Source organism: Anticarsia gemmatalis, chromosome 7, assembly GCF_050436995.1.
Source record: "Anticarsia gemmatalis isolate Benzon Research Colony breed Stoneville strain chromosome 7, ilAntGemm2 primary, whole genome shotgun sequence".
In the NCBI taxonomy this organism is placed as follows: Eukaryota; Metazoa; Arthropoda; class Insecta; order Lepidoptera; family Erebidae; genus Anticarsia; species Anticarsia gemmatalis.
In genome coordinates this window covers 2,173,239-2,201,139 of record NC_134751.1, presented here as the reverse complement: position 1 = coordinate 2,201,139, position 27,901 = coordinate 2,173,239, and the positions used below count along the sequence as shown (strand labels likewise).

Here is a 27,901-nt window from a genome sequence, read left to right as displayed (position 1 = left end):
ACAAACAGTATGTGCCTAATAAATAGTATCATTCGCCTGATTGTTTATTACTATCGAGTATCGACAACCGGTAAGCTATCGATAAATTTTGCATGAAAATCTGATCAGCGCCTCTACCGGGCGTCGTAGTAACTATTGTTGCATTACATTTTAAATGTCATGCAAAAATGTGTCAGATACTCGATGGTTTCGATTGTAAAGAAGTTCGTTACATGTGTGCGACGTTAAAGTCGCGGTCAGCGGAGGGTAACACTTGCCACGCGACGCACACGCTGCGTAGACGTTGGGAAACGCCAACGCTCGTAAAACGCCAGTAGTATAACTGCGTTAAACTCATTTGCGCTCACACATTCCCACTTATTTCTCAACACGTAGTTAAGAATCTAACCTCCTTTGTTACCATGAAAGTCAGACTTACAATCACAAAATGGTAATACAAAGACGTAACCTAAATACTACAAGCTAGACTAAAACAAATAAACGTTTGCTCTTCACAATAGAATAACAATGTGATAGAAAACATTTATTCAAGTCTATGTGGCAAGCCAGGCTTAAGTTAATCGTTTTAACAATAAGCTTTACTTTCTTAAAGAGGTTAGGAGAAGTACAAATGTTTCCGTCGTTTTGTATCTGATTGTTGTGTGTGAAGACTAGAGTAACGCGTAATGTAATCCACCGTGTAATTTAATGTGAATTTTACTTGTAGACGGTCTGCGAGCGTATCATGTAACGTTCGCAAGCAGTCCACACATAGAATTCATGTTAAATTACACGGTTCATGTTACGCTCATCTGGACCCGGCTTTAAGTTTTCAGTCAACTGGCAAAAACGGTCAAAATAAACCGTGCCAAAACATTTATGTGAATAAATACTGCTATATATATTGTTATTTCTACGTAATATTATGAAGTAGTGTTTTGACAATGAATTGTGAGTGCAGTATTTAAGAAACTATAAAATATTGCAGTACTTTTAATCATGAAGGAGAGACATTTTGCACTTTTTATAATGAAAGTAAATTTTTACTCCCATAAATAAGTGCTGTCTGTAATTATTATATTCACTGCTGCCAATGTTTTTTGATTTATATTTTAAGCGACATCATTGATTTCATTTTCGAAAATAATTATAAAATGTTATTTAGACAAACTCGTACCTACATGCATGTATACATAAAGTCACGCCTTCTTCCCATGGAGGTTCTCAGAGACAAGAGAACGCTACTTGGTATCCTTACACACTTCATGTGTTTCTCATATTTTATTATTATTTATTTTGGCTTTAACACCAGATATCGTTGGACTGTATAAATCAGGTCATACAATAATAGAGTGCAGAAGGAAAATGATGGCTTAAAATACTAATGCACTTCATATTATCATCAAGCTATTACTGTCGGCTCGGTATTCGTGACTCAGTCACTAAAATGTGGTATAAATATAAACAGGTGAATGTCTGAAAGAGCTAAAAGCGATACTTTATTTTGGTGTAAGAACTTTAAGAGTTTTTACCTGGCTATAGTATGAGAATAATAGACTGTTCGTTCGTGATATTTCAGCGGTTTACAATGCATTTGATTATTATGGTTTCGCTTTCCTAGGTTTGGTTGTAGTTAAATGGTTTTGATTAGATTAGCAACTGGCTAACCCGTTAATACGCTACAAGAAGCAACGAAATGCGCTCGATGTTACCAAATTATCGACGACAGGAGTGACGAGCCTCAGCAGTAAGGGAAATGACTGAAGAAAGAAAAAATATGTTTTTGGGCCAAAACTCATCAAAATAATAACTGTTGTTGTATTGTTGGCGATAGTGAATAACCTACAACAGTACATTACCTACGTAATGATCCAATTAGGTATAGTTAAAGAAATGTCAGACTGTCGATACAGCCAGCTATATTTATTACCTTTGGACAAAAGAATACTATTCGATTTTCATTTTGTAAAACTATCACGTTATTCTTTTGAAAGTTTCTCGCAAACATTTTAAGGCTTTTTCTTCGCTCACTTAATTTGCTATTACGTCTCATCGAAAAGAAAAGTTATTACAGCCTTTTTACTCTCTATTCCACACTTTACTTCATATGTAAATCATCTTGATGTAGAAAATCGGTAATATTCAATACGCAGTGAAAATTTCGACGGTCGTAAATTTTACCTAGGCATAGGAATAACGTAAAATTTGTGTTCCGCTTGGGAAATTTATACCGTTTCTTACAGGTTTTATATATTATCCCTTCACGTATATTCCGATTTTTGTACTCTCAAAAATATGAGCCAATTTTTATTTCAACCGTGGGTAAATTTCATTTATTTTATATATCTTAAAAATACACATACTTACAAACACAAATAACTACAACTATACATATATGTTCTTACAGTTTATACTCTGTTAGGTATTATTTTATTGCATGGTTAATAGTCAGCCTAGTGTCAAAGTTTGAACCCGACATTCAAAGTACAAAGTCATTCGTCTAAATGCCCCTAAGCGGCCACCGATTTATGAAATTCCTGTACCTAGCTAGGATTGCTTAACTCACGGATAATAAACGAACAATGAGCGCACTGGCATTGATATTATAACTACTATTACTTTGCTGCATCTAGAAAACTAGTTCAAAAGAACTATGAAGATATTATCAAAGTGCTCATGTTTCAGTGAAAGCCAACACCTAAAACAAAAAACGATCGGCAACTTCTAGTCTATTGAGTTCTGAACTAAAAATAACACTGAACATTTTTCTCAACAACAAACTATAGCATCAAGTCCCAAAGGGCGTATATACCACGATCTCGGGTTCCGTAAAATAAACTTTGTGTTTTAAACACTAGTTCATAAAGTTCCTTGGGGAGGAAAGTTTGTAGTAAGGTTATAGTGTAAATATGTTTTGTCGTTTTATAGTATGATAAGTTTGTATCTGCATTCCAAGTTGTAAACTATCTCGTTTAAACAAGGTAATATTTACAAGGACTTTGTTAAAGTTTGAGAAGCATAAACTGTTAAGAATAAATTTATAACAATATAGTTTGCATACTTAACTGGGTTATACAGAAATTGCGAAAGTTAAATGTACAATGAAATCCAGCTTCGACCTTGCTTAAACCTGCAATACTATACAGTAAGAATTTTTCTGATGTGACGCCACCTCGTATATTAACTATCAAAACTATTGCACAACTTAAACCCGGTCAGTTATCCATCTAGCAACTCAGAAATTATCGGAATTACAACAGAATTGCCACCGCAAGGAGATCCCTAAACGATAAAAGAATGCGCAATTTGGTAATAGTGTATTATTATTGGTCGTCTACAGGCAGCCTAAGCATTTTCTTTTTCATAATATTGAAATTATTTTTCTTACAGACGGCCATAACATTAATCACTCATTTGATCCCAACCATTTTCATAAATCATAAAAAACAACTATTTTGGAGTTTCATATACCTAGCTGAATTCAATAGTAGTAAAAGTCGTAGAACCCACAACCTAGACGCTATAGTTCAGTTACTACAAAACAAATGCTTCAAAAAGTCCATAGAAAATACCAGACCCCTTGTTGAAATGTCGTCTTAAAAAACTGTAATCAATCTACTGCACTCAGTAGTCTAGCCAGCCAGTTTAGTGATTATAAATGTTCCCAACTTCGTAGCGGACACACCGAAAGTTTCGTTGAAGTCTTTTATAGTGATAAATGGTATCTGAATTTTTGCTTTTACTAGGTAGGAAAGTATTAATGAATGAAGCAGTAAGATCTTTTAAGGAAATTGTCGTCGTGGGTTTTAATTTTGTTCGTCGTGGGTTTGTGTGGTTTATTACCAGCAAAATGTAAACATCTTACTACTTTGTAGTTATACTCTAAGGTGTGAGCAGGGCAATATTTAATAGAAGCTTTTTACACTGTTACATTTTTTTGTGGAATGTCATAATGGCATGTTTTTTGCTATTACACTGGACACAACCCTCAACATACATAATATGTGTATGACAACATTGAAAATATTAATAAAACCTTTAACCTTTGATCGATTTCTGAAACGAATGAGAGGCGATAAAGAAGACGTTTGACAAAGAAGTGTGTATACACTACCGGCCTATGTATGGTAATTGATTCAACAATGAACATTAACAAAATAAAATGCAGTGCACCTAAGAATAACACCGCTCCAACCCCGATCAACAAACTCTGTCATACGATACTCTTGAACTTAATAAATAAAATCTCAGTACCATAGTTATTGAAATCGATACTCACGAAGCCACAACGGTATGTAAAATGTTCTACGTGGGAGGCAAGTTGATAAGGCTGAAGCTTCAAGTAAATCGCATTACGTAGTAAGCTAGGCAATAATTGAATTTCATTTATAATTCAGTACATATTGAGGTTTCCAAGTAATACTTCGGAAGCCTAGTTATAATTATGTAACGCGATAGATTAATGCTATTAAAGTCTAGTCTATGTATAGATTAGTTAGGAGAAATAGCTTACGCTTAGGGTACAATATAGTGGGTAGAAGTGGGTTTGATGCTATACTAAGTAATTAGCCGCTGTTCCTTAATCAAATCAACGTTGGTTAGTTGTTATTTTATCAATTTAATACAGTGACTGTGTCATTCAGTAGTACGTCTTGTCCCTAATGAAAATATTGATTGGATCATTAGTTTAGTTCTGAAGGTATGATGTAGTTGGTAGAATCGAAGTGTGATAGTTTAGAAGAAAATGGCATAATTTGGTTTATACATTTAATTTCGTAAGTAAATTCAAACAAAATAAAAACGGATTTAAGACTCAACAAAGTCTTAGCCAATTCCAGAAAAGCCCAAATTTCGTGATTCCATCTTTCAAGCTTAAAACTGCCGCTGTTTTTTGCTCTCCCTAAATCTAGTTCTAAAACCTATCTAGATTCTATTTTATGTTTTTTTCCTTCTAACCCAGACGATAGGTACCCAAAGTCCAGACTATTTTTCTTAAGATTGATATCTTTAAGATTGAAATATAAAGTAGGATTGGGTGTAGAGTGTAGACGATTCTATTTACATATTCTTATAAAAATCGGTTGTAGATATTTAGGATGTTTTTGGATAGTACTTACAGCTGTTTGTCGGTATCAAGTGTTTACATTGATTCTTAAGTAATCTTTTGTTAACAGTCTGTCTATTCTAGTTTTGTTTAAATATTTTCTAAAGAAGTTTTTTACTAGGAGGTGTTTTTGAGGTAACAAACATACCACAAAGGCTGCAAGGGTTTTTTTGTTCTCTCTGCAGATATTGAAAAGGATAAAAGATACCAATGGGAAGATACAGAGGTTTAATTCAAGAAATCAAAACTTTCGATTGACTTTATAATATAAAGTCAATCGAAAGTTTTGATTTCTTGAATTAAACCTCTTATATTACTCACGCTATTATTATCTTCTTTCGAATCGGAGGTTATAATTAAAATTGAAATAGTCATAATATGTTACAATCAAAAAAGTGGGAGCACTAACTTATACAATTAGTTTCTAGAACAACATCGAAAGTTGAAAAAAGCCGATTGACTGACCAGGATTAATTCAAATTAATAAAATAAATACAGAACTTTTAACTCCAATGCTATAATAGGGACCTTCGTAATATCCCTACCTCCTGCCTATATTATTAAGTGTAGCATTATATTGTAGCGACACAGCTGCGTATGGCACCTCCATGGCGTTTAATATAAGAAAAATACGCTATGAGATAGTAATATCGGAACGTTCTTGGTTACAATGTAATATTAAAGGCTTTGCCAGTAAGCGGCCGGGTGATATTAAATTTTGCAAAGTGCATAGAAAGCGACATATTTTTTACATGTTGCATCTATTATTGAGACGTTTAAAATATAATAGTAATCTGAAAGTCTTAAATAAAAACCAAAAGACAATTGTTATGTTTATATTTCGCTAGACTAACATTTTTGTTATAATTGGGATTTCAACCCGCGATATTTTGTTTGTAAATTAAATATATTTGATCTGAACTCGGATTGTCAAATATAACAGTATGACGTGATAGGTTAGGTTAGGTTAGGTTTCCTGGGCTTTTTCCGCACTTAGCCTCTTAAATGGGCCTTTGTGCGTGTATCTACCCTCTCACATTGTTGCGTTGATTCACCCTCACTCCAGCCATCCTAGTTCCTCCCAGAACTTCAGTAGCTTTTTCAAGTTGCTGCAGGCTTCCTGGAGTGTTGTTGTCAATATTTTTGTTCGCGCTCGTTGGTCCGCCACGCTGTTGCATTCCACAAGTACATGTTGTGGTGTTTCCTCTGCCTCCATGCATCCTCTGCACAGAGGGCTGTCCGTCACACCTATTGTACATAGATGTTTGTTTAGGGGACAATGGCCGGTTAGGATTCCTATTACGTTGCGTATTTTGTCCCTTTTTAGACTGATAAGGTTGCGGGCAAGATTCTTAGGTGCCACCGGAACTGCAGCCTTAGTTTGCCTGCAACCTTTGCTGTTGTTCCATTCTTTTAGGTGTTTCGCTTCGGTGTTTCTGTTCAGCCAAGATTTAATTTGTGCTTGGGGGATTGGCAGTAGTGGTTCCGGTCCAAGTACTGTTCCCTTTGATCCCCTTTTAGCTAGTTCATCAGCTGCATCGTTTCCCATTGAGTTGCTGTGCCCTTTGATCCATTGCAGGGTAACCGTGTTCGTACGTGCAATAGCTTGGAGCGCATTATGGCATTCCAGAACAAGGGCAGATGTTATAACGTTATTTTGTAAGGCAAACGTTAAGTATTACGTGATATTCATATATATGATATCGTGATATAGACAAGTCAGCTTTTTTTCAACTACTTCGTGTCAAAAAAACTATAACTTGTCACGAACTCTCTGAGGACGAAAGGTAAACAAAGAACTTAAAAATTTAACATTTTACTTTTTATTTTCCCCTTGAAATGCAACATGTTGCTAGCCTTGTTGAACTTTATAAATAAAAAACAAACAAAAACATTGTGAAGGTTACCTTATTAAAGCTATAATATAATACAGTTAACGTTGAAACCACACTTTATTTCATACCAATTCACGAACGAATTATGTCACTGCAGATAATAATTTAGGTATATTTTGTACAATAAATACAAATTTGTTTTAAAAAGCATCTTAAGTAAGTATATGTATGTTATTTAATTCATAACTTTTTATTTATAACTGTATCTACTTACAGTCTTTAAACTTTTGGGTTATAATGATACACTACTGCGATTATGATTTTCATTTCTGCTTTTATTTTGGATCTCATGTTTGTATTGTTATGTATTTGGTGGGTAACGTGTATTACACTCACTGTCTATGTGGTAATTTCCACAACCAAATTGAAGGCTGATTTAGGCTGTAATTTGGAATAGTGCCCAGTGAATGTGTTAGCATCATTAAATTATTTCCTATTATATAGTACATCGTAGCTTGTTTATTTAGAAAATGTAAACTAGATCAGTAGAGCGATTTTTCAAATTTGGTACTGTATCGAATGATTGACATTTAAAATGTGCTGCCAAAAATAGTTGCTACAAAACCCGTTAGCGGCGCTGATCAGATTTTCATACAAAACGTATCGATAGCTGGCCGGTTGTCGCTGGGCGATAGTGGAAGAGAATCGAGCTACATGCTACTGGATTTAGATAACGAAATCTTTGATGCATCGTATGGTGATGCGACATACCATATGTGACCACATGTTTCATGTAGGAATTAAACATAAGACATCCGATGCGTCATACCCTAGTTTTTTTACGCCAGCAGCGCCAGCGATATGTTTTTGTTGAGGTAGTCCAGTAGGAAAAACAGAAATGAGAATAACAATATATTACCTGTACATTCTGTATTGTACAAAACAATGCTACTAAAAACAAGACAACATGTTTCCGAAAATAAAACATAAAACATAATTCTATCTTCAATGCTGTAACGGCCTGTTATTATCAAGAATATTTGTACCGACACTGAAGTGTGTGGGAGAGATTTACTTGTCGAATACTGGCCGTCAAGAAAGGTTTACATTGATGACTGGATTTGGTTCAGTAGTTTGGAACAAATGATGTTTTGCGTTGTAGTTAAGGTATGTTCTTACATATATTGTAATTTGACATGATTTTAAGCGTAGTTACAAGGAAAATTATGGTCTAGAGGAGTTTGAAAACAAGTTTATACTAAATGCCAAAACTTAAAGATACCCTGTCACAAGTAACTAATTACTCTGTAGTGCTGTAAACTACACCACCGAATTTACATACGTGATATCACGTCGTTATACCCGAAGGTAATTAATGTATAGATAATAGATAAATAGACTAGACTACTTTGTCCCAGAGTCCCTACGATCAACCGCCAGGTACACTGTTGACCGCGTCACAGAGGCAGTCTAACATTACACCGAAATAAATCATTCAACATTTGTTGTTTATAAAAAGTATAATTTAAGTGTGCTTTTTTGTGATGGCATATTTAGCGCAATAATTCATGAGGTCACCTTGTCGCTGTCACCTTTGCGATGCGTGTCGTGGGTTCGTGTCTTATGCAGGACATTGTTTGTGTTATGCATAAGACAATAACGGTGCCACGGTGATAAACACGAACATGTATTTTGAGTACCATTCAAAATTCTGTTTTAATATAATTTGTATTTTGATATACGCGTGTTTATGACTAACAAAAGCTTTACTTAGTATAAATTCGAGCTTTGTATGAGTTGTCCAAAGAAATTTTAGTGAATTAATTGTGAAATTTTAGTCGATTAATAACTCATTTATAGTGCTATAAAGCATCACTACATAATATAAAGCAAAGTCGCTTCCCGCGTCTGTTCTTATGTCTGTATCTTTATATGCTTAGATCTTTAAAACTACGCAACCGATTTTGATGCGATTTTTTAATAATAGGAAGACTGAAGAAAAAGTTTTATGTGTAAATATTGTAAAGCTTTTTTTGTAAAATAACTGTTTTAAAAAACAGACGTGCCGCAAGTATTTAACAAACTTAATCTCATTTCATTTATAAGCAAAATAAAAACAGAAATACTAGTGGAATTTATCTAAACGTACTCACATGAACACAATGTCTCAAAACAAAGTAAGGTACTCCAAACAAGGTGCACTGTCATGTGCTGTAATAAATGACGGTTCTGTAATGGCATCACGTATCACTGAGTACATGAGAGTTTGGACTTTAGATGGTGTGGAGAGATGTCTTAATGTTGTTTCAAAACCGTTACGTTTTGAAAATGTTGGGTAAACTTGAGTGTGACTATGTTTAAGAGCTGATAAGTCCATCGTCATTTAAATTTTGCATAAGAAAAGTATGAACTTTTCTAGACTTGACAAGAAGGACATGCTTAAGAGCTATACATATAAACACTAAAACAGTTAGTAAAAAAGTGCAAAGTGACTCGACTCGGAGTGATGAATACAAATCCTTAGTCCAAACGGTAACTCGAGCTCCATAGTGATTCAGAAATTAAATCAATCAATTCTAAACGAAAATTGATTCGCTATAATGATGGCTCTCGTTTGAGAGCAAAGCCTTGCCCAGTAGTCATGGGTTAGTGAAAGTATTTTGCTTAACGTAACGTTTTTTCAAACTTTTGACACACAGTTATTTCCAAAAAATCGTCTTTACATTGTACCCATTTCGAAAATAAAAGCGCTTAGATACACAATAGTGTAAAGCGACTAAAGCGTTAACATAATGTAAGGCTAACCGTGAAGTCTAGCTTTGTATCGAACATGTTAATAGAATGAACAAAAAGCCGACTCCTTTGTTCGAATCTGCTATGAAAAGGCTCTTAGGTTCTCGAAAACGTTCATTTCTATGTAGTTACCGAACTATTGTGAAATTATGTGGTTAGCATATTAATAATTAAATTATCCACCCGTTATTGCGGTCGTCATTTTCTAGAGTAAGGATCAGCTTTACAACTAACTTCAGGTTCTAGGTTTCGAAAAGCATAACTGATAGATAAAGTGACAGCAAATATAGAGAAAAACTGTGAAAATTCTACGTGTCACATATGGTAAAAGAATTTTTCAGAGATTGCCCAGAATTTGAGATCTCGGAAGTGGAGATCATAAACCTGTGATCCTTAGAGAGCACGGAAAGCCGTCGATCCTGCACCTGACCTCTATGAGAGTAAGGGAAGAGAAAGTGTACCTGTGTATTGTGCACACACTTGGACACTGTCAACAAAATCCTGCACCGTTGGCCAGTTTCACTGAACCTGACTGCTCTAGCTGGGGACATATTTTTGTGGATTGTAAAAACTGACTGATAGTATTTTAAAATCTAATCATTGTTTATTTATAGGCGTTGTAATTCGTATATTAATTTGTGTACCCTCGTTCTCGATGTGTTTCGTTAATTAATTACGTTGTTTGGAACATTGGCAAATAAATTTATTCGTGTTTGAATGCCGAAATAACGTTGCATTGGGAATGAAGAGACGTGTCGATAGAATAAATACACCAAATAATTTAGAGTCATAAAGGTAGGCCCGTACACATACTTATATGTATATTTCTAAGTACATACTTATATAGATAGATGAATTATAAATAACATTTTTTCTATAGCGTTTATTTAATTTTTGTCACTATTTTACTATTGTTATTGTAGGGTAGAAATGTTGGTTTGTATTTCTAATAATAAATTTCCAAACCTAAGCATTTCGTTCCATTGATATTCAATTCGACTGAAAAACTGTCTTACCTAGAATCTTGTCTAAGCAGTTTTATATTCGCGATACTAAAATTCCAGACGATATGTTTGCAAAAGAAAATGTATGTACAATCGGCATGAGCACACATTAAAAATAAGGGTGATGACTTTTTAAATATCTGTAGGTGTTTTTTTATAAACCCTTTGCCCATAAATAGAATAAACACATATATACATAAACTCATGTATTTTTTCCCGAAGAATTTGGTAGGTAAACAGAGACCAGAGAATGCTACTTGGTACGATCCTTACAAACTTCCCTTTCTTTATTCACATCAATACATCTTGTTATACAGGAATATCGGTTACGAATACAACGCACCTAGAAAAAGCAACAAAAAAATACGTAGAGGGTAGCATTTACTGGGCTGACACAAAGTTCAATCGCAATTCGAAAGGCAAAGACAATTTACATAATGCACTTTGAGAATCAAAACAGTTAAATATTCAATGACATTTTCTAATGCTTACCACGTGGACTATTTTCCGTTTAATGTCAATAAGTATTGCATTTTATGATGCCATAACTCTATTCTTAGCTCAATCGATAAATTCTTTGATCAAAGGTCACAGCCTAGAGCAAAATAAGCAATTAATATTTTTCGTATATTGTTAAAAGCCTGCCAATGACGGTGGGCGTGATAGAACCGTTTATTCTAGTACGTCTAAGTGTTTTTGTAGTACGTAAAGGTATTATTTATAGGAAGCGGAGAAGAAATCTTTGCTTTGGTCTTGAACGGTAGATCCTACAAATGTCTATTATGTTATTTTTCTTTCAAGCTATGTAGAATTTGGTTTTTAGGTGAAAATGAGAATGATGTTTTTGAGACGTATTTTTTAAGGGTTTAATAAGTCTAAAGAATTTTTGCTTTTGAATCCTTTCGTTATTAGAAGTAGGTAAGTTACTTTTCTCTCTTACCCACTCCTAATAACTTCCAGAATCAAACCAACTACTTGAGATTTTTGTAAATAGGGCTCGAAATCCGGTGGCTAAACCAATCGCGAGTGCGTTAGCTAACTAAGCCAATTAAATTTAATGTATTAATATTTTATAAGACCTATCATGTACGTTTGTTCGATAGGTATAGCTAGGTATTGAAAAAATCTTAATTTACAGCAAAAAATAAAAGCCACGCGGGCACTACAAGACAAGCATAGCTAGTATTATTATACACAGTAAAAGTGGTCAATACCAGCGATGGTAATACACGAACACATTCTGCATAGTTACAGTTAGTACGTCGCGTCAATAAAACGAAACACAATTTTCTGCTAACATAAAGAAAGCTAACAGTTATTACTTACTTTACTACCTAGTTATGGGCACTGAGGGCTGACTCAACGTTTACTAAGTTTAGTCTTTGTAACTATAAAACGATTATGTCCTATTAAGTGGCCTCTGAGGACGGAACTTTCGGGCATTTTTATGACTACACGAAGTTTTTGTCTATCTGGGACATACTAACAAATTTCAGAACGGACGAACTGTTTGTGGAAAATTATTTGCTGCATTGATGAAACTTTTTTGTAATCACCTATTCTTTTTTATTATAAGGGCTCCTAAAAATAGGGTTTTTCCCACTTGGACAGATGAGTTGTCCCGTGATAGGATAGACCCATAAATATTGGGGATAGACGCAATGTGATAAATTTCAAATATAATATTACTTAATTATTGCACAAATTATATTAGGATACACGACAACTATGCAGTAGTAACTAGCACAAAAAATAATATACAAAAAAAGTTGCAGAACTAATATATTACTATATTTACTCACGAGAAAAAACTTACGAAACGAAAACAAACTTTCACACACTTTTCTGTGCTAGTATTAAGAAGTTTCGAGACAGTCAGTCGCAAACTCTAAGCCTAATGTGATACCTCTAATTTGTAATATCCCGTATCGCTGTCAGTCGAGATACTAATCATATTCCCATGACGCCCCCAGGGAATTCCTCGCGTAATTTCAGTGCCTAGCTGCTAGTTTTGATGAGGAAATGTGATAAGACCATACGTGTATATGTATTTTATACGATACGCTTGCTAAGGGAAATTTGTAATTAGGGTTGCTAGGGAATAAGTTATTTTGCCCATAGGACAGTTCCTATGGGCAAAATAACTTAATAAATAACATCTAGCTTCACAACACAAGGTTGTGTTGTGATGCTAGATGTTGTTACTGCTGATGTATAAGAAAGTTTAGAAGAAATAACCCTGAAGATGTTGTTTTATTGCATGATCCTAGGAGTAGCAGACATAAGTTTAATTACTGGGTCCAACGTCTAAGCTTTTTTGGGGTTATCGTAAGTTACGTAAAAATACTGATATTTTTGTGTCTTTGTGTACTCTTTAATTTCAAACCAGCTCTCAATCAGATAACGTTCAGACACTTGTGTAAAGCGAACTCGATTTTCCTGTAAATTTCCACAGCGTAATTAATTACACACAGATGTAGTTTTCATTATAAAATTTAATCTAGAATTCACAATAACCATTTTGATATTAGCTCGAATCTGATTCAATCGAATTCAAATTCGAATGTTGGCAGTAGGCCAGCTGTTCTAGTAAAGGTAGTACTCTAAATGAAATAGCGAACTAAAACAAATGGACGCATACTCGTATTTCATAACATAGGCAATAGTTTTTAATGGAACCGTTACTTTTACATATAAAAACAGTGACCAATAGGAAAAGCGGTGCAAATCCTTTTATGTTTAGTAAAATTTTAGAGAGAGAGACTTTTTATTTTATAGGAAAAGCGTTATAAAGGGTATTACGCGCTGTAAAATTTTACTATCTGTGGAATATTGATATGAATAATTCATTTTATTTATACAGGAAGCCGCATTAACCGCCTGTTTCACAGAATAAGTCACATTCAAATCGCATCCTTACGATACATAGATATTTTTAAGAAACTGAAGTTTATCAACCGTCCCGTAGGATTTGTTTATTCATTTACTTTAAATACATTTACGTCATAACCTGATTAGTCATGTCTAGGTTAGCCAAGGTCATATACTTAACTAACTTTTTAATGCACACTAACAACTGGTAATAACAGCTTTGACCAACAGGGTTTCAAAGAAAGACAATGCTAAAGTCACTGATAATCGGTAACAACCCGTAATCATCCACTTTTGCAAACCTTTGAAGCAAAACTACAGGTACAAAATAATTATAGACTTCCTTAGGATTTCAAACTTCTGTGCAAAACTGAAGCATATATAATTTTGCACAAAAATTATGTATTATTTGATTTGATGTTACACTTGTTACAGACTGCATATCAGATAGATTTCACTAATTGGGAGTGGACCTCTGAAAGAATCTTGCGAACGCAATCACAAAACTTTTGAGACCAATCATTTTAATAAAGATACCGAGAAGTAGCCGTGTAACGACGTAGTAATTAATTAATTATAGCCAGTTGAGCTTCGAATTCGGGTTGAATAATGTCTCAATCGTTCATAAATATAAACTACTAACGTAAGGGGCGACACCCCCTTGCATGAACTTTCAAAAACAAAAGTCTATTCCAAACTACCGCAAACAAAACTCCGATAAGCATCACATCGAAGTCGAAAATTGGTCATATGACGTTTTATACTTCATTGGATAGATTTTGTCAGCGCGCATCGAATGATGTTAATTTTTTTTTAAATTGTCCAATCTTGAACGAACTTAATATCTACCTATTTATGTATTCAGTACACAATATGTCAGAAGTATTTCAAAGATAATAATCAGTTTTTTATCTCTCCTGGAAACATGTCAAATTTAACTTGCGCGGTATTGTTACCTAAGCGACGATATATAGAATTTATTCTATTCTTGTAAAATTCGTCGCAGTAACTGTAAATAGGCTTTATGCAAGTCTGATCGGTTTCCTACGGTCGATATAATCGATTATTGAGACTTTGACATTTAAAATATACTGTAAAAATAGTTTTTACGACGGCCACCAGAGTTGTAAGTCCGTTGTTTTATATTGATCAAGCTTCATCATAAAAGTACCCTATTTTGTTTCTACTCATAACACTAATTTACAAACAAAATCCACAAAAAAGTCAACTTCATTAACCCTTGCCCTTTCACCAGTTTTTCTACGTGTAATTTATACCAGTGCCAAAATTAATATGCGGAAACCGGAATCGTTTAATCCTGTAAAATTTTCGAGTTTGTTTCGAGCATTAGGTAGATTTTTGTAAATACCTTTTGCGCTGTGGAAAAAACCGGGAATTTCCAAATTGATGAATGAACGCAAATGAATGGTGTGGGCGTCCATAAATGCTTTGTAAGCATTTTAGATATCGATATTTGGGAACCGCTAATGGATTTCATGTTACATTTTGGGAGCACGTTGTTGGAGATTTTAAACGTGTCCGGGTTAGCTTTTGTGCGGCTCGTTGTAAGCTGTAAAGTGCAAGAGGGATTTACACAACCGATTGGATTGTTATCTCGCGCCGTTCGGACAGAGAACAGTGGGGAATACGTAGGATTTTCAATCTAGAGTGCATCAATTGCCTAGTAAATTGTGAGATTGGTTTTCTCGCCAATATAAAGTATGTATGGCACGTGTTAGCAGCATTATTAGAACTTCAATTCTGAATCTTCAATATTGTTTCTAAAAGTCTATTTTTTTGTTTGTATTAGTTCCTTATTTGCTACGATAAGTGGTAAAAACAGAGTATCAAATGTATCTTTGTTCAGATATTCACAAATAAATCCCTTAAGGATTAAAATTAATATATAAGACGTATACTACCAATGGACAATGTTCCGCAGAACTTAAATTTCAGAAACGTGTATGTTGACACAGTCACTTTAAATATTTGAGGAAACGTACAGAGAGAACGTCGTAGTACAAAGTCCGGAAATTCTAAAAAAAAGGATGAGGAATGACAATTTAAAACTCCACACTACGAAATTGAATATACAATTTCAGAGCGCCACATCGCTCGTTACAAAGCCGGAAAAAATATTTTTTGTTCAAAAATGCACGTTAAATTTGTTCTGGTTTTTAACAAAATGCTACCTTTTAAGAGTATTCCTATTAAGCGACTATCTTAAGTACCTATCGCTTCGTCATGTCCCCTTGTCGCACGGTCAGACGGTACCAATCCTGATTGATTGTTTACTCTCAGTCTTACTCTAAATGCGGTCACGACTGTCGTCTTTTGCTCACTCTAGCCTACTACAGTATTTCTCAATCTTTTTAGATTTACGGCCCAACGATAGGATTTCGGGAAAACGTTACCGACCCACATTTTTTTGCGTCATATGTACTGTTACTCTGAAATAGGTTAAGGCAGGATAGATGAAAGTAAATATTATGCGTTTATTTGTATTTTGGGTATGAAATGTAAACTGAATTACTCGTACATAGCATAATTTGTCTTTACCTTTAGCCGTACTTGTTAAAATTTGGTAAAAAATGGAAGTAACTAGAAATTACGAAGTAAAGTCAAAGCCAGTTCTTGCAAATAAGACGGCATAGTTGGTAAAGGGATTGAAGTAAGGTAAGTGGTAGACTATATCGTCTATGTACCTAAATGCAGGTAGACTACAAGCTTCGAACCTTCTATTAGAAACTAGCGCTTCAGTTTAATGGCCTCTGGGCAGTGGACTAAGTAAATAGTACTATCAAGTTCGCTCAATTTAAAGTTAGGAACTGCTTCTAGAATTGAGAACTATTATAAACCATGTTTCAAATCAAACTTGGAGATTCCTCACGTTGGATTACTGTCACGTTTTCACGTGTCATAAAGGTGGCTAGTGTAAATTGTACCTATTATAATTATTCTTCAACCGTTGGATACCAAAATAAAGCCTCAAAAGATTACTTGTTCTCTATCTTATGGACTTATTTAAACAACAAAAAAAAACCGTTTCTATGAGATTAGGTTCAAAATTACAGATGTTTGTGAAAGAAAAACAATTCTAATCTAGCATAATACATACATTCAGGTCAAAATTGAATAATGTAGTAAACGTTTTCCAACTCAAATACGTACTAACTACACAAAACCGTATCTTCAACTGTCAAAAGAGTATTATAGTTTTAAAGACTTGATAAATGGGAGTTGAATTTGAACGTGACAGAGTATCTTGGACTTGGTCACGTCGACGATGTTATTATTTTTCTTGAGTGAAAACTAGGACATTATAAATTGCGACATAATATATTACGACACAAATAAAATATATTGCATGGGCATTTTATGCTATTCACAACCTATGATTTTCGTGAATAAAAAATTGTTGGATATTTTTTTCTACCAAATGTTTGATTTCTTACTAAGTATTATGAGACTTTAGATTAAGTTACTTTTGCTTAATAATTTTATGTCCCACGACCAGTTACAATCAGTGTCAAGTCCATGACGATAATTTTATTCTGTCAATGAGTTCACGTATTTATCATAACTTTGCATTAGATTTTGTGAATGTAATTCATGTAATTCAGCGTATGTTAAATAAAACCGAAAAATATGATTGAGCACTCGATATTAGTGCTATTAGTGCATCATTGAAATTCACTTCAAACTTCGGTAATAAAGATTAAAATGTACTCACGATGTCGTTGCCACTTGAAGTTGTGTTGGATCTCATGCCTCATGCCGCGCCAGAGTTTGGTGACAATGAGGGAGTAAGCGAAGGACATGATGAAGAATGGTACCAGCAGGAGACCAGCGTCCAAACCGAGGTTGAAAGCACGTTCAAGTTCCAGGCTGGACCAGACTTCGCGGCACTTGTATGCTGTAGAAGAAAAGATAAGATTAATGTTTTGTCAGTAGTCTCAAATTATTTAAAGTAAAGAACCTAATTATTTGCAAATAAAAGATTTAAAATTTAAAAGTAGCACTTTAAAATTTTAAGACTTTATTTTTTATCTTTTTGCAACTGTTGACTTTTTGCTAAAAAAAGGATTCTGTTTCATTACCTTACGTTACAAAAACAAATACACAGCTTTTCATCCGTGTTTCCCATTAAAGATAAATAATGTATCCACATGACAATTATTGGTTTTCTGTAGGCTAATTCAGGCGTAGATTCCAATTAGTTACCAGAGGGTAATTCACGCAACATTTCGTAATTATCCAAGTTTACCCAATCGCCATGTGCCCAATTATCTATTTGCAGTTTCATCGATTTTGAATACGAGATATTTTAGGCTCACAGTCTAAATTTATATTGGCCGATATTTTACAGATATACTGCACCGTATTTGTAAGAATAAAATAAACATTTTTCCAAGAAACATACCCTTTAGGGATCGGGGTAACTGTTATTTTGTCACGCCGATGTTCTAAATTATTATTAGCTCACAAATCAATTTTTATCTACAAAATAAAAATGATCATGAATCATCATCATTAAATATGATCAGTACTATAAAAGTACTACAGATTTTCAATAAAATGCTTCAAAATCTATATCGTACTTTAACAGGCATTACACGTTTTAAATTGAACAGGATATCAGAAAACGCTTAGATTCTGATCTGAATGAAGTTTTAACGACATCCTTTCGAAACCCTGCGAAACCAACGCTCGCTCGCACATGTCAAGATTACCATAGGAATAGTACGACAAAAACTAATACGATCACAGACTCAACTAAATATTTATGTATTTTATGAATACATACTAAATAGATGGGTTTTGCAAAAAAATATTAAAGGAATTAAAGTTATGGCTAAACGTCACGCGTCTATTAATAGTATTTTCGTACTTATTCCAAATCTTTTATCGTTTTGTTCAGATGTATGTGCATACAAAGCTATAATCATAATACTAGCTTAACTTTACGTCAAAATTGCTATATTGATTTGAGTAACAGTTAACAGATTAAGGCATCATATGTTACTATATGCCAATGGGATGTAAGCTACAGCTAGCTATGGAAAAAATCCTGGTTGCTGATGACGTAAGCCGTAATGAAAAAGATACTAGGCCTTTTATAAACGATGTCACTGTGTTTTCTATTTGACCAGTATGCACTAGTATCTACTTATGTTGTGCCTTCGTATAAAATATTGGCAAAGTCTAACCACGGAACGTGGCAGTAAACGAGATAATGAAATTCCTTCATGCCTCGTGAAGTCTAAGCTTTGAAATCGAGGCAAAAATGTGAAACCATTTCGTTTAATCCCACTGCTTTATGGAGAAATGGAAAAAATGCGGCTATCATTTGCATGACTCTGGGTTTTGAAATTTGTTTCTTTAGTTTATTCATAGGATTGCTTTTTGGTGTACAGAATGTCGTCTACCTCAATTTATTTGTGAGATTTAAATATCATTTTACTATCATCTTTGACCACTATCGTATAAAAGTGTTATTTACCTAGCAAACGCATTTATCTTGATGAAGGAATCATGTTCTATTAGAAAAAGTGCTTACCCATCATTTTGCCTTACTTAGTAAAGTTGCTTAAATAGTATATTGGCAACTAGAGAACCACTTAACCTTACCTAAATATTTATTGGACAGTAGACACCCACGTTTAATATCCCGACAACAAAGTTATCTACAACACCTTAACTTTCTCTAGGTAGTTGAAGTTTGCAATTGACTTACAAGTATACCTTCGGAATGTCTGGCTGGACTTATTTCCTCGAACTAAGAGCCAAGTTCCAAGAAAGAGTAATTGAATATAGACTTACAAGTCGACGTTAACGAACTGAGAGTATCAATGAATGTTCCTAGACGGAAACTTGGAGTAGTCGTTTTGTACTTATTGCAAACTTTTATTATATTTTTATTTCTATAAAAGAAAATCTCGGATTCTTTCAAAGGAAATTGATACTCAGACTCACTTTTACTTTATTACCGTTTGTAATGATTATTGGAATTAAAAGTGAACTAGTTTTTTTTAAGTTTCTTCATAAGTAGGTATATGACTACACCTACAGACGACACTAGCTGCTTACTTTAATCTTGTACCGCTTGGTCGAAAGTTCCGCGCGGGTGCGCGCGAACATATGAACTTAACCATGAATAAAACTTGTTAGACATAATATCATGTCATTGTCATCCACAAGAGTTTGATAACCTAAATTATTTATTATTGTAATTTAGCGATAAATCAATAATATACAACATATATTTTTTTAATGTTTGTATGAAGCGTTAATTCGTAATCTATAAGCCCTCTTGCACATAAATTATGAACGGTTTCGGAAACAAACCAACACAACCCACTCACAAATCAAATAGTTCCCAAATCATTTCATATAAATATCCAATGCAGTGGCCATAAGTAGTCAATTTGTAGGTCAAATTATCTCTAATTCGATCTAACCAGATACGTACCGAAAATTATTAATACATTTACAGTCAAAGGTTGAATATGTTTCATAGTAAATTGGGTGGTAGGTTTGACCTATATCGTATTTTAATTTATGACTATTAGTTTGATAAAATTAGTGACTCTGGCTACTTAATGTATTATAAATATACATTAACTGTCTCTATCGCTCAGCCAATATTGAATTCGACTTCTGATCACAAGGTCTCAGGTTCGATTCCCAAGTCGGGCCAAGCGTTATTTCATCAATAGCGCTTTGTTCAACCTCTCTGCACCTCCGTGCTTAGAAGAGTAAGTTAAAAGTCGGTCCCAGTTTATATCTATTAAGATAACGGCCGTTAAGCTATGTCAGAGGCCTTCAAGCGGCTTGAACAATTTTAACACTGGGTTTACCGTCGTTACGATGAATGACTAATCAAATGTAGGCACCGGATTTTCTGTTTTTCTTCTTATACCTTAAGTTACACAAAAGCAATCTGTATTTATTATTGTGTCAGTTTTTTCAAGATTTTGGTAAATTTCTTCGCGAAGATAAACAAACCCCAACGGTATACAATGAACCAAACCAATTTTTGTTTGAATTAAAAGTCATTGATCCCGACCTCTTCAAGGTTTTTATTTCGATGCATTAAATGATTCTGAAGGATATATTTGTTTGTTAAAAGTTCACTTGTTAATATAAATAAATATTTTGAATGTCACACACGGTCACTTTATTTCAAAGTAAGCAAAGCCATAGTAACCAGATAATTGATGAATATAATATACTTCTAAATACATACCTAAACAGATAAATTAACATTCAGACGCAGGGCAGATACTCGCGCTCATCCCACAAATATCTGTACCACGATTCTCAACAATTGGAACCATCGAGTATCGAGAGTTTGACATTTGAAACGTCCTGCCAAAATAGTTTCTACGACGCCCGCTAGAGGCGCTGAACCGATAGTCATACAATTCTTTTCGATAGCTCTAGCCGGTTGTCTGTAGTCGATAGTGGTAGAGAATCATGGTAATGTGAACCCACCACACGTGGCGCCATGGCCATCCATTATTTAATTTAAAACACGATCTTGCTTAACTACTACCAATTAACTTAACTTAACTCATACAATTACAAACACGTAATTACTACGATTACACATAATTACAGTAATCCGGTTTATCCACCCGTTAAGCATTAATGAGCCAACTAACAACATTTTACCTCGTAGGCTTGTAAACAGATATTCAGTGTTAGTTCAATGTAATATTAGCTTTCACATCTAGATTCAACTAATCAAGAGAGAGGAGAGTGAATTTGATACGTCATCTGAAACCTTCTTATATTACGTATTATTTACTTGAATAGATATATGTAATGCAACAGCATTACATATATCTATTCAAGTAAGATTATTGTTACATGACAGGTAAGCGTTTTAGATTAATACATATCTTCTTTGTTCAGTATAGTTAAGTGCTAGGAATAAATTTAAACGTGACATCATCAAGGATTCAAATCATTTAACAAAACAGTTAATTAATCACACTTTACATTTCGTAATTTTTAAGTAAAGATTTTCTTTTATACTCCAGCCGAATTTAATAGGCTTTGCATTGGACTTTTCTAGTGTTTGATCGTAAACTTTCACAGGTTAATACTTCAAGCAAACTTGTATAAATGGTTAATAATGTTATGTTATTCAACACAATATGAATAAAAAATTACCTACACCACACGCAACGAATACCACCAAAATTACATCACCAAAAATAAAGGTAAAGTTTGATCAAACAAGTCCCGATGAGTTCTATCCAAATAAAGAAATACGGTTCGTAATATTTGTTCTGTTCGCTTGTCTTGATCAATTTCCTTCAGGCCGGTATTAGGCGAAGACTGAGGCTCTTGTGATTTCCCCTAGGGATAACACGACATGACAATCGAAGTGACATCGGTTGATCGGTGAAATATTTAAGGAAAATGCTGGTTTGTCGTGTATTACGCTGTTATCTATTTATAGATGACGTTATTTATTTCGTAGGGAACGAGACAATAACATTTCCATAAAGGAATTCTATATTCCTAAATCAATATATTTATAACCCAAATTGAAGTTCACTGCTAAGTAACTGTAGTCAAAATAACATCGTAGTGCTACGGTTGCTACGGATGCTACGCTTGCTACGAGTTCTACGAGCATAGATAAGCTACAAGTGTCATAGGTACTAGACACGCTACGAAAACTATTAAAAATCTTTTATTATTCTTGTCGTATGCTGTCGACAAAGCTTGTCAAATAATAAAAGTAGAGTAAATATTGTAGAGCTGCGAGCAACGTGGTTAATTATAATAATGAACAGTGAAATAAACTACGCTCTAGAAAACATAAAGACGAAATAAAACAACCATGAATGTTAATCTTATATTCTCTTTGCTGCATAAACACTTTCAACAAAGAAATGAAAAACATAATTATTTAACAACAACTTTGCATCAACGCGTCTAAAACAAAGGGATTTCCATTCGAATACAATGAATTATAGCATGAGAATAAACAGGTTCTTAGGGTTCTTTTACAGTTACGTTTATGTATCACGCGAATTTTAAGCGCAAGCGAGTCATTTCTCGTTATATTATCTTTTTTGCTTTTAAAGACACAGTTTTAACATTGTATTTTCCTATAAATCTTGATTTTGGAGCTAGGATTTTAGCTAGATAGTGATATATTTAAGAGGAGAAATAATTTAACAACCCGAACTACATTTGGACAACATGGTGGACACTAATCTAATCTTGTCATTGATTCTAGAAGACACTTGCCCAGCGGTGGGACGACAAATGACTAGTATTTATTAGTGAACCATAATAAATATTAGTAGCAGTAGCAGTAGGTCTAATATTGTAAAATATGGGCAATTAATGATGCAAATAGGTGATGTTACGTACAATTTGATGTTATTCATAAAACTGTCACTTTTTTTCTTTTATAATGTTCACAACCAGTGTGCTCACTTGCTGCCCATATTCTTATTATCACATGCTAGTAGGTGCTCCCAACATACGGTATGATCAGAGACTAATAAATAACCTAGCTATATTAATTTAACTTAATTGACGTTAAGTCTATATCGCTGATTGTTGGCAGCTCCTCGCATGATCAATTATTGTGTATAGTGGTAGATTCAGTAATTGTAACGACTATCATAAGTGTCAATATTTGACCTAAATGAATAAATGATTTGATTTTGATTTTGAAATCTAAATATAGAGAATAGGTGACACATGCAACTTCGCTTGCGCCATAAAAGAGAGAATGGGTCATATTTTTCCCCGTTTTCGAAACATTTTTACTGGTACTCTACTCCTGTTGGTCATAGCGTGAAATTTTAGAGCATATAGTCTTTCTCAATAAATAGGCTATCTAACAGTGAAATAATATTTCAATTCGTACCAGTAGTTCCTGAGATAAGCGCATTCAAATAAACTAACAAACAACCATTGAGCTTTATAATATTAGTATAGACTATTTTCAAATTGGCGTATATTAGTTTCTTTTTAAACTAAATAAACACATTATCTTTATTTCTCTAAAACAACAGCTAATATTAGATATATAAAACCGTTGACTATTCGTTGGGTTGACGTAGAGATGTCGACAGCGAACTAGCGAACTGTCCATCAACCCTCGTGACATGCGTGGTTTATTGCGGATTATATTGACAGCGTTAGTTAGACATTGGACACCGACTTTGGGCTTACGAGTGAGTTCAATCGTTAGCAGAGTTTGGAAACTAACTCTAGATTTGGATTATCGTAATATTTTTGCGATAAAATTAGTCATACAAATATTTAATACTCAATGACCACACTCAATTGTAAGTTGGTAATATTACGGGTACCAAAAATAAATTTATATCAATTATATTATCGTTCCAAAGGGGGTAGATGTTTCCTTTTAAAAAAATAACATATAATCACAAACTTCACACTTTTCAACGTTTTCAAACTTTTTAACTTGTACTTTCAAAGGAAAACCTAGGCATAACGGTTTAAGCATTTCCATCAGCTCCCTTTGAGCACTGCCTAAAATAATATAACCAAATTAAAGTATCATCTACAAAGGCGACATTGAACCATGCGTTAAATTCAAACGCTTTATGAGAGCAATGTTTCATTATGAGAGCATTCACGCAGATACAAGTACATGCATCGTTTCTCAAGCGAGAGACACGAAAACAACGCCACTCTATGAACATATATTATTTTATTAAGCGCATTACATACCAACCCGCCGACCTATGTCGGCAATTTTTTGTTGGCGGGGTAGCTGGCCACCTGACAAATATTTAAAAGCCACTTTGCTGTTCATTGTTTTCTCACTTAGATTTTAATGATTAATACGTTACGTCAAAGTTAATTATCCAGATAGTGACCAACAATTTGACGTACACTAGTTGCCAACTGAGATACGTGAAAACCCCGTTAAGCGCTCGCGTACTTAGGCTGTCAATATTCCGCCGGGTTGCGTCGACGGGTAGGCGACTTAAGTGTGTATTGCGCTTTATAAAGAGAGTAAAGAAGCTTGGAAAACAGTAAATTACACAATTTTAATCTGTTTCCATTGTTTTGAAGTAAAATATTGTTATGTTGATGCTAAGGATAAGCAAGACAATCAGGTAAAACAATTAAATGAATTACTGAGTGCCCGCAGGCTTACGTGTTGAGAATTAATTAAGGGTACGAGTTTATCTTTATTTGTTTCGGTGTTGTATTAAAATTGTCTTCCTGTGTTTGCATGGAAGTGTATAGCTGGAAAAGTGGTATATTTCTGTACATTTAGATTTAAAATTGATAAGTACAACTGCGCGCGCGAAGCTTGTGTGTCCGAGTCTAAACCAGAATCTATTTTTGCGTGAATAACAAAAAATACAGCTCTACGTATCCGTTTCTAAAAAAGTTATTCACAATTCATATCCAATTTTTACAGTGGAATCTTGAAAAAAATGTAGTTGTTGCAAACCTACACGTAGTTGATGAAAAAAAAAAAAATACTATAAAAGTGAATATGTATATTGTATGATGTCGGTTGTCGAACTAATTGTTATGAAAATATTTCCGCATACATCAAACTGGCAGCAAAAAAACTACAAAACATAAAAAATAATCCTCAAAAATAAAAAATAAACCTTCTATAAGATAACGTTCATGCTTGCGTTCACTTCATCAACGGAAATGGGCCTATTCAAAATTCTTTGTGCGAGTGAGATAAGCCTTCCTGGCCTACTTATCGCGTTGCGCCTTTAGCTTAACCGGTTTCAGAGACAACTTGTAAATTTTAAAGGCTTTACTCACAAAACTTTGTCGTTGTATAACTATTATTTATGAATATTGCATTATTTCCAGCTGACAGTTTATAATAGAACTTATTATTCAATATAACTTTCTTTGGGAATCAGCATAAAAATGAAATAAAGGATCTCTAGCATTAAGCCTTTATTGAGGCCTGGTAATTTCTGGAGCGATACTCAATCTACGTATATTTACGTTAAAGATTTGTTAATTTAATGATCTGTCAGAATAGTGGAATAAATCTGCTTCTGTGTTATATTGCAGTTTATATTAACAAAACATCCTTATCAAAATTAAAAGTAATGATAAAAAAAAGTAAATACAAAATAAAATGTAATCAAACGCATTCATATATTAGTTTGATTTTCAACAAACAAAGGAAGTAAAATCGAACAAAACCCTCATCGCTTTCACTCTAATTACTTTTACTCAGAACCTCATTAAGAAACAGGAGATTACATTTAACACGAATGCAGTGTACCGTGATCTTTTAAATTGCAAACAAAATTAAAACAAGGAACAAACCTTAGCAAGTGAATGAATCGTTAACACAAAATGTTCAACTTTACCATATTCATTTGTAAATGTGTTTTAAAGGTGAATACACACAATGGTACAAGACATTCTGAAGCAGTTCAGCAATTGTTTTTGTTTCTTTGTGAACAGCTTTACCAAAGTCATGCAATATGTTTTGTTAATTTAATAATATAAACGTAAATTTTGATTTTCTTAAACGCTTTGCCACTTATTCAATCTTAACAGTTTAAAGTCTGACCTAGCACAATTGATACTTTATGTCATCGTAAAACTTTTCACGCCAACGATGACATAAACTAAATAGATACGGACAAAATACAGTAGGGACATCCCCTTTTATTTTATCGACAATCAGGAATAATCAGCGCCCCTAGCGGCAGCCGTAGGCACTATGTTTTCGGTTAATTTTAAATGACAATTTTTCGATGCTCATTAGTAGCATAGTAGAGAAAAGCGCTACAGTAATAGCCAATATGACTCTAAACAGCCTTTATGTTATGTTACGTATGAATATTCTTGTGTATCCTTAATCTCAGTCTCCAACAATTTCCCTACAGGCTTGCAACACGTGATTAGACGTTATTAGGCGTCTCGAGTGTCGTTACTAATGGTAATAAGATTTCATTGGTACAGAAAATTGCTTTGGTTTTCATTCCGGGTATTATTAAGAGAAATTTAATGCTTCTCAAAGCTCGCGTCAAGAGAGGTAATGTTTTGTTGTGCCGTTTTATAGACTTCCTCATTCTTTCGCAAATTCCAATAGTTATTTTTTGGATATTTTTATGTGAAGTTTTTAAATGAAGTTTAAAAGCGGCGTTCATTGCATGACCTCAATCCAATTGGTACATTTAACAAACATAATATTAGTGTAGTCAAGTATGTCTCGAGAATGGAGTATCTCATGGAGTGAAGTGTATATGGAGTGCTACAATAAGTAACGGTTTCTAATTGTTCTTTGCGTTCATGACAATATTACTATCTATAAAAGATCATGTTGCGAGAGATGGCTCTTAAAAATATATATATTTCTTTTACTATTGTAAAAAATCGGTTCGGGACTTGCCAATTAAGATAACAGTCTTTAAGCCACGACAAAGACCCTCGGGCGGCTTGAACAACTTTGACACTAGGTTGACCACTAACCATACGATAAGAGAGAACTATTGTGCAAAATCCATTAATATTTCTATCTCCAAATCACGATTTTATACAGCCTAGTGTTATTTATTCCCCGCGTAGGTTTAGGCTTAAAAGATGTGGTTTCTATTTTCGATGACAGAGCACATTCGCACGTATTGCGGCGTTCACATCAGCAGTATCGCCTTCCAAATATTTGATTTGTTGGATTTTCACCAACGACTATGAATCATAGGATATTGGAAAGGTATCGAATTCTATTTGAGGCTTATGGAGAATAAATACCTACGTTTTAAAGGTGAGTATGCATTTTTCACATTTTGCTGCATGTTAGCAATTTTCTTAAAGTTTAAGACGTCTCTGCAGTATAATAATGTTGTTGTTTGTTTTTATTTTGAGTCGTCGTTTTGGTGATATAATATAAATAAACATAAGAAAATAATACGGTTTCGGAAAGACAAGCGTTATTATCACCAATACCAACGCTTAAAGTACCAACCGTAGAATTAATGTTGGATATAAAAGTCTCTCATTCAAGTGTAACACAAAATGTGTTCCAAGCAATGAAAGTAATATAATTTGTTCAACTCTCGTTCAAAAGTTTTAGTATTAGTACTCGGGACCGTTTCTGATTAATTGCTATCTTTCAATTCCAATTCGTTAAAACTTTCAAACTAATGAATTGTCGACATTTAGTTGTTACAGAACATTTTTAATTCGACTCCTGCTTTTTAAATTAAAACGTCTTTAATATTTGAAAATGCTGTTCTGAGTATTTCAAAAGTCGCTTTGTTTACCCAACGCCAGATATAATTCGGGGGATATTTTGTTTTGTTGTG

The 27,901-nt window shown here is 33.9% G+C and overlaps 1 protein-coding gene across 1 annotated transcript in view; it reads right to left on the bottom strand.

The window, feature by feature from the left end:
- LOC142974117 (cholecystokinin receptor-like) overlaps window positions 1–27,901 on the bottom strand; it is a 154,609-nt gene that overhangs the window by 76,327 nt on the left and 50,381 nt on the right. The window contains exon 5 of the mRNA XM_076116271.1: window positions 17,320–17,502. Within this exon, the coding sequence (XP_075972386.1) occupies window positions 17,320–17,502 (183 nt within the window). The remainder of the gene's footprint in view (window positions 1–17,319; window positions 17,503–27,901) is intronic.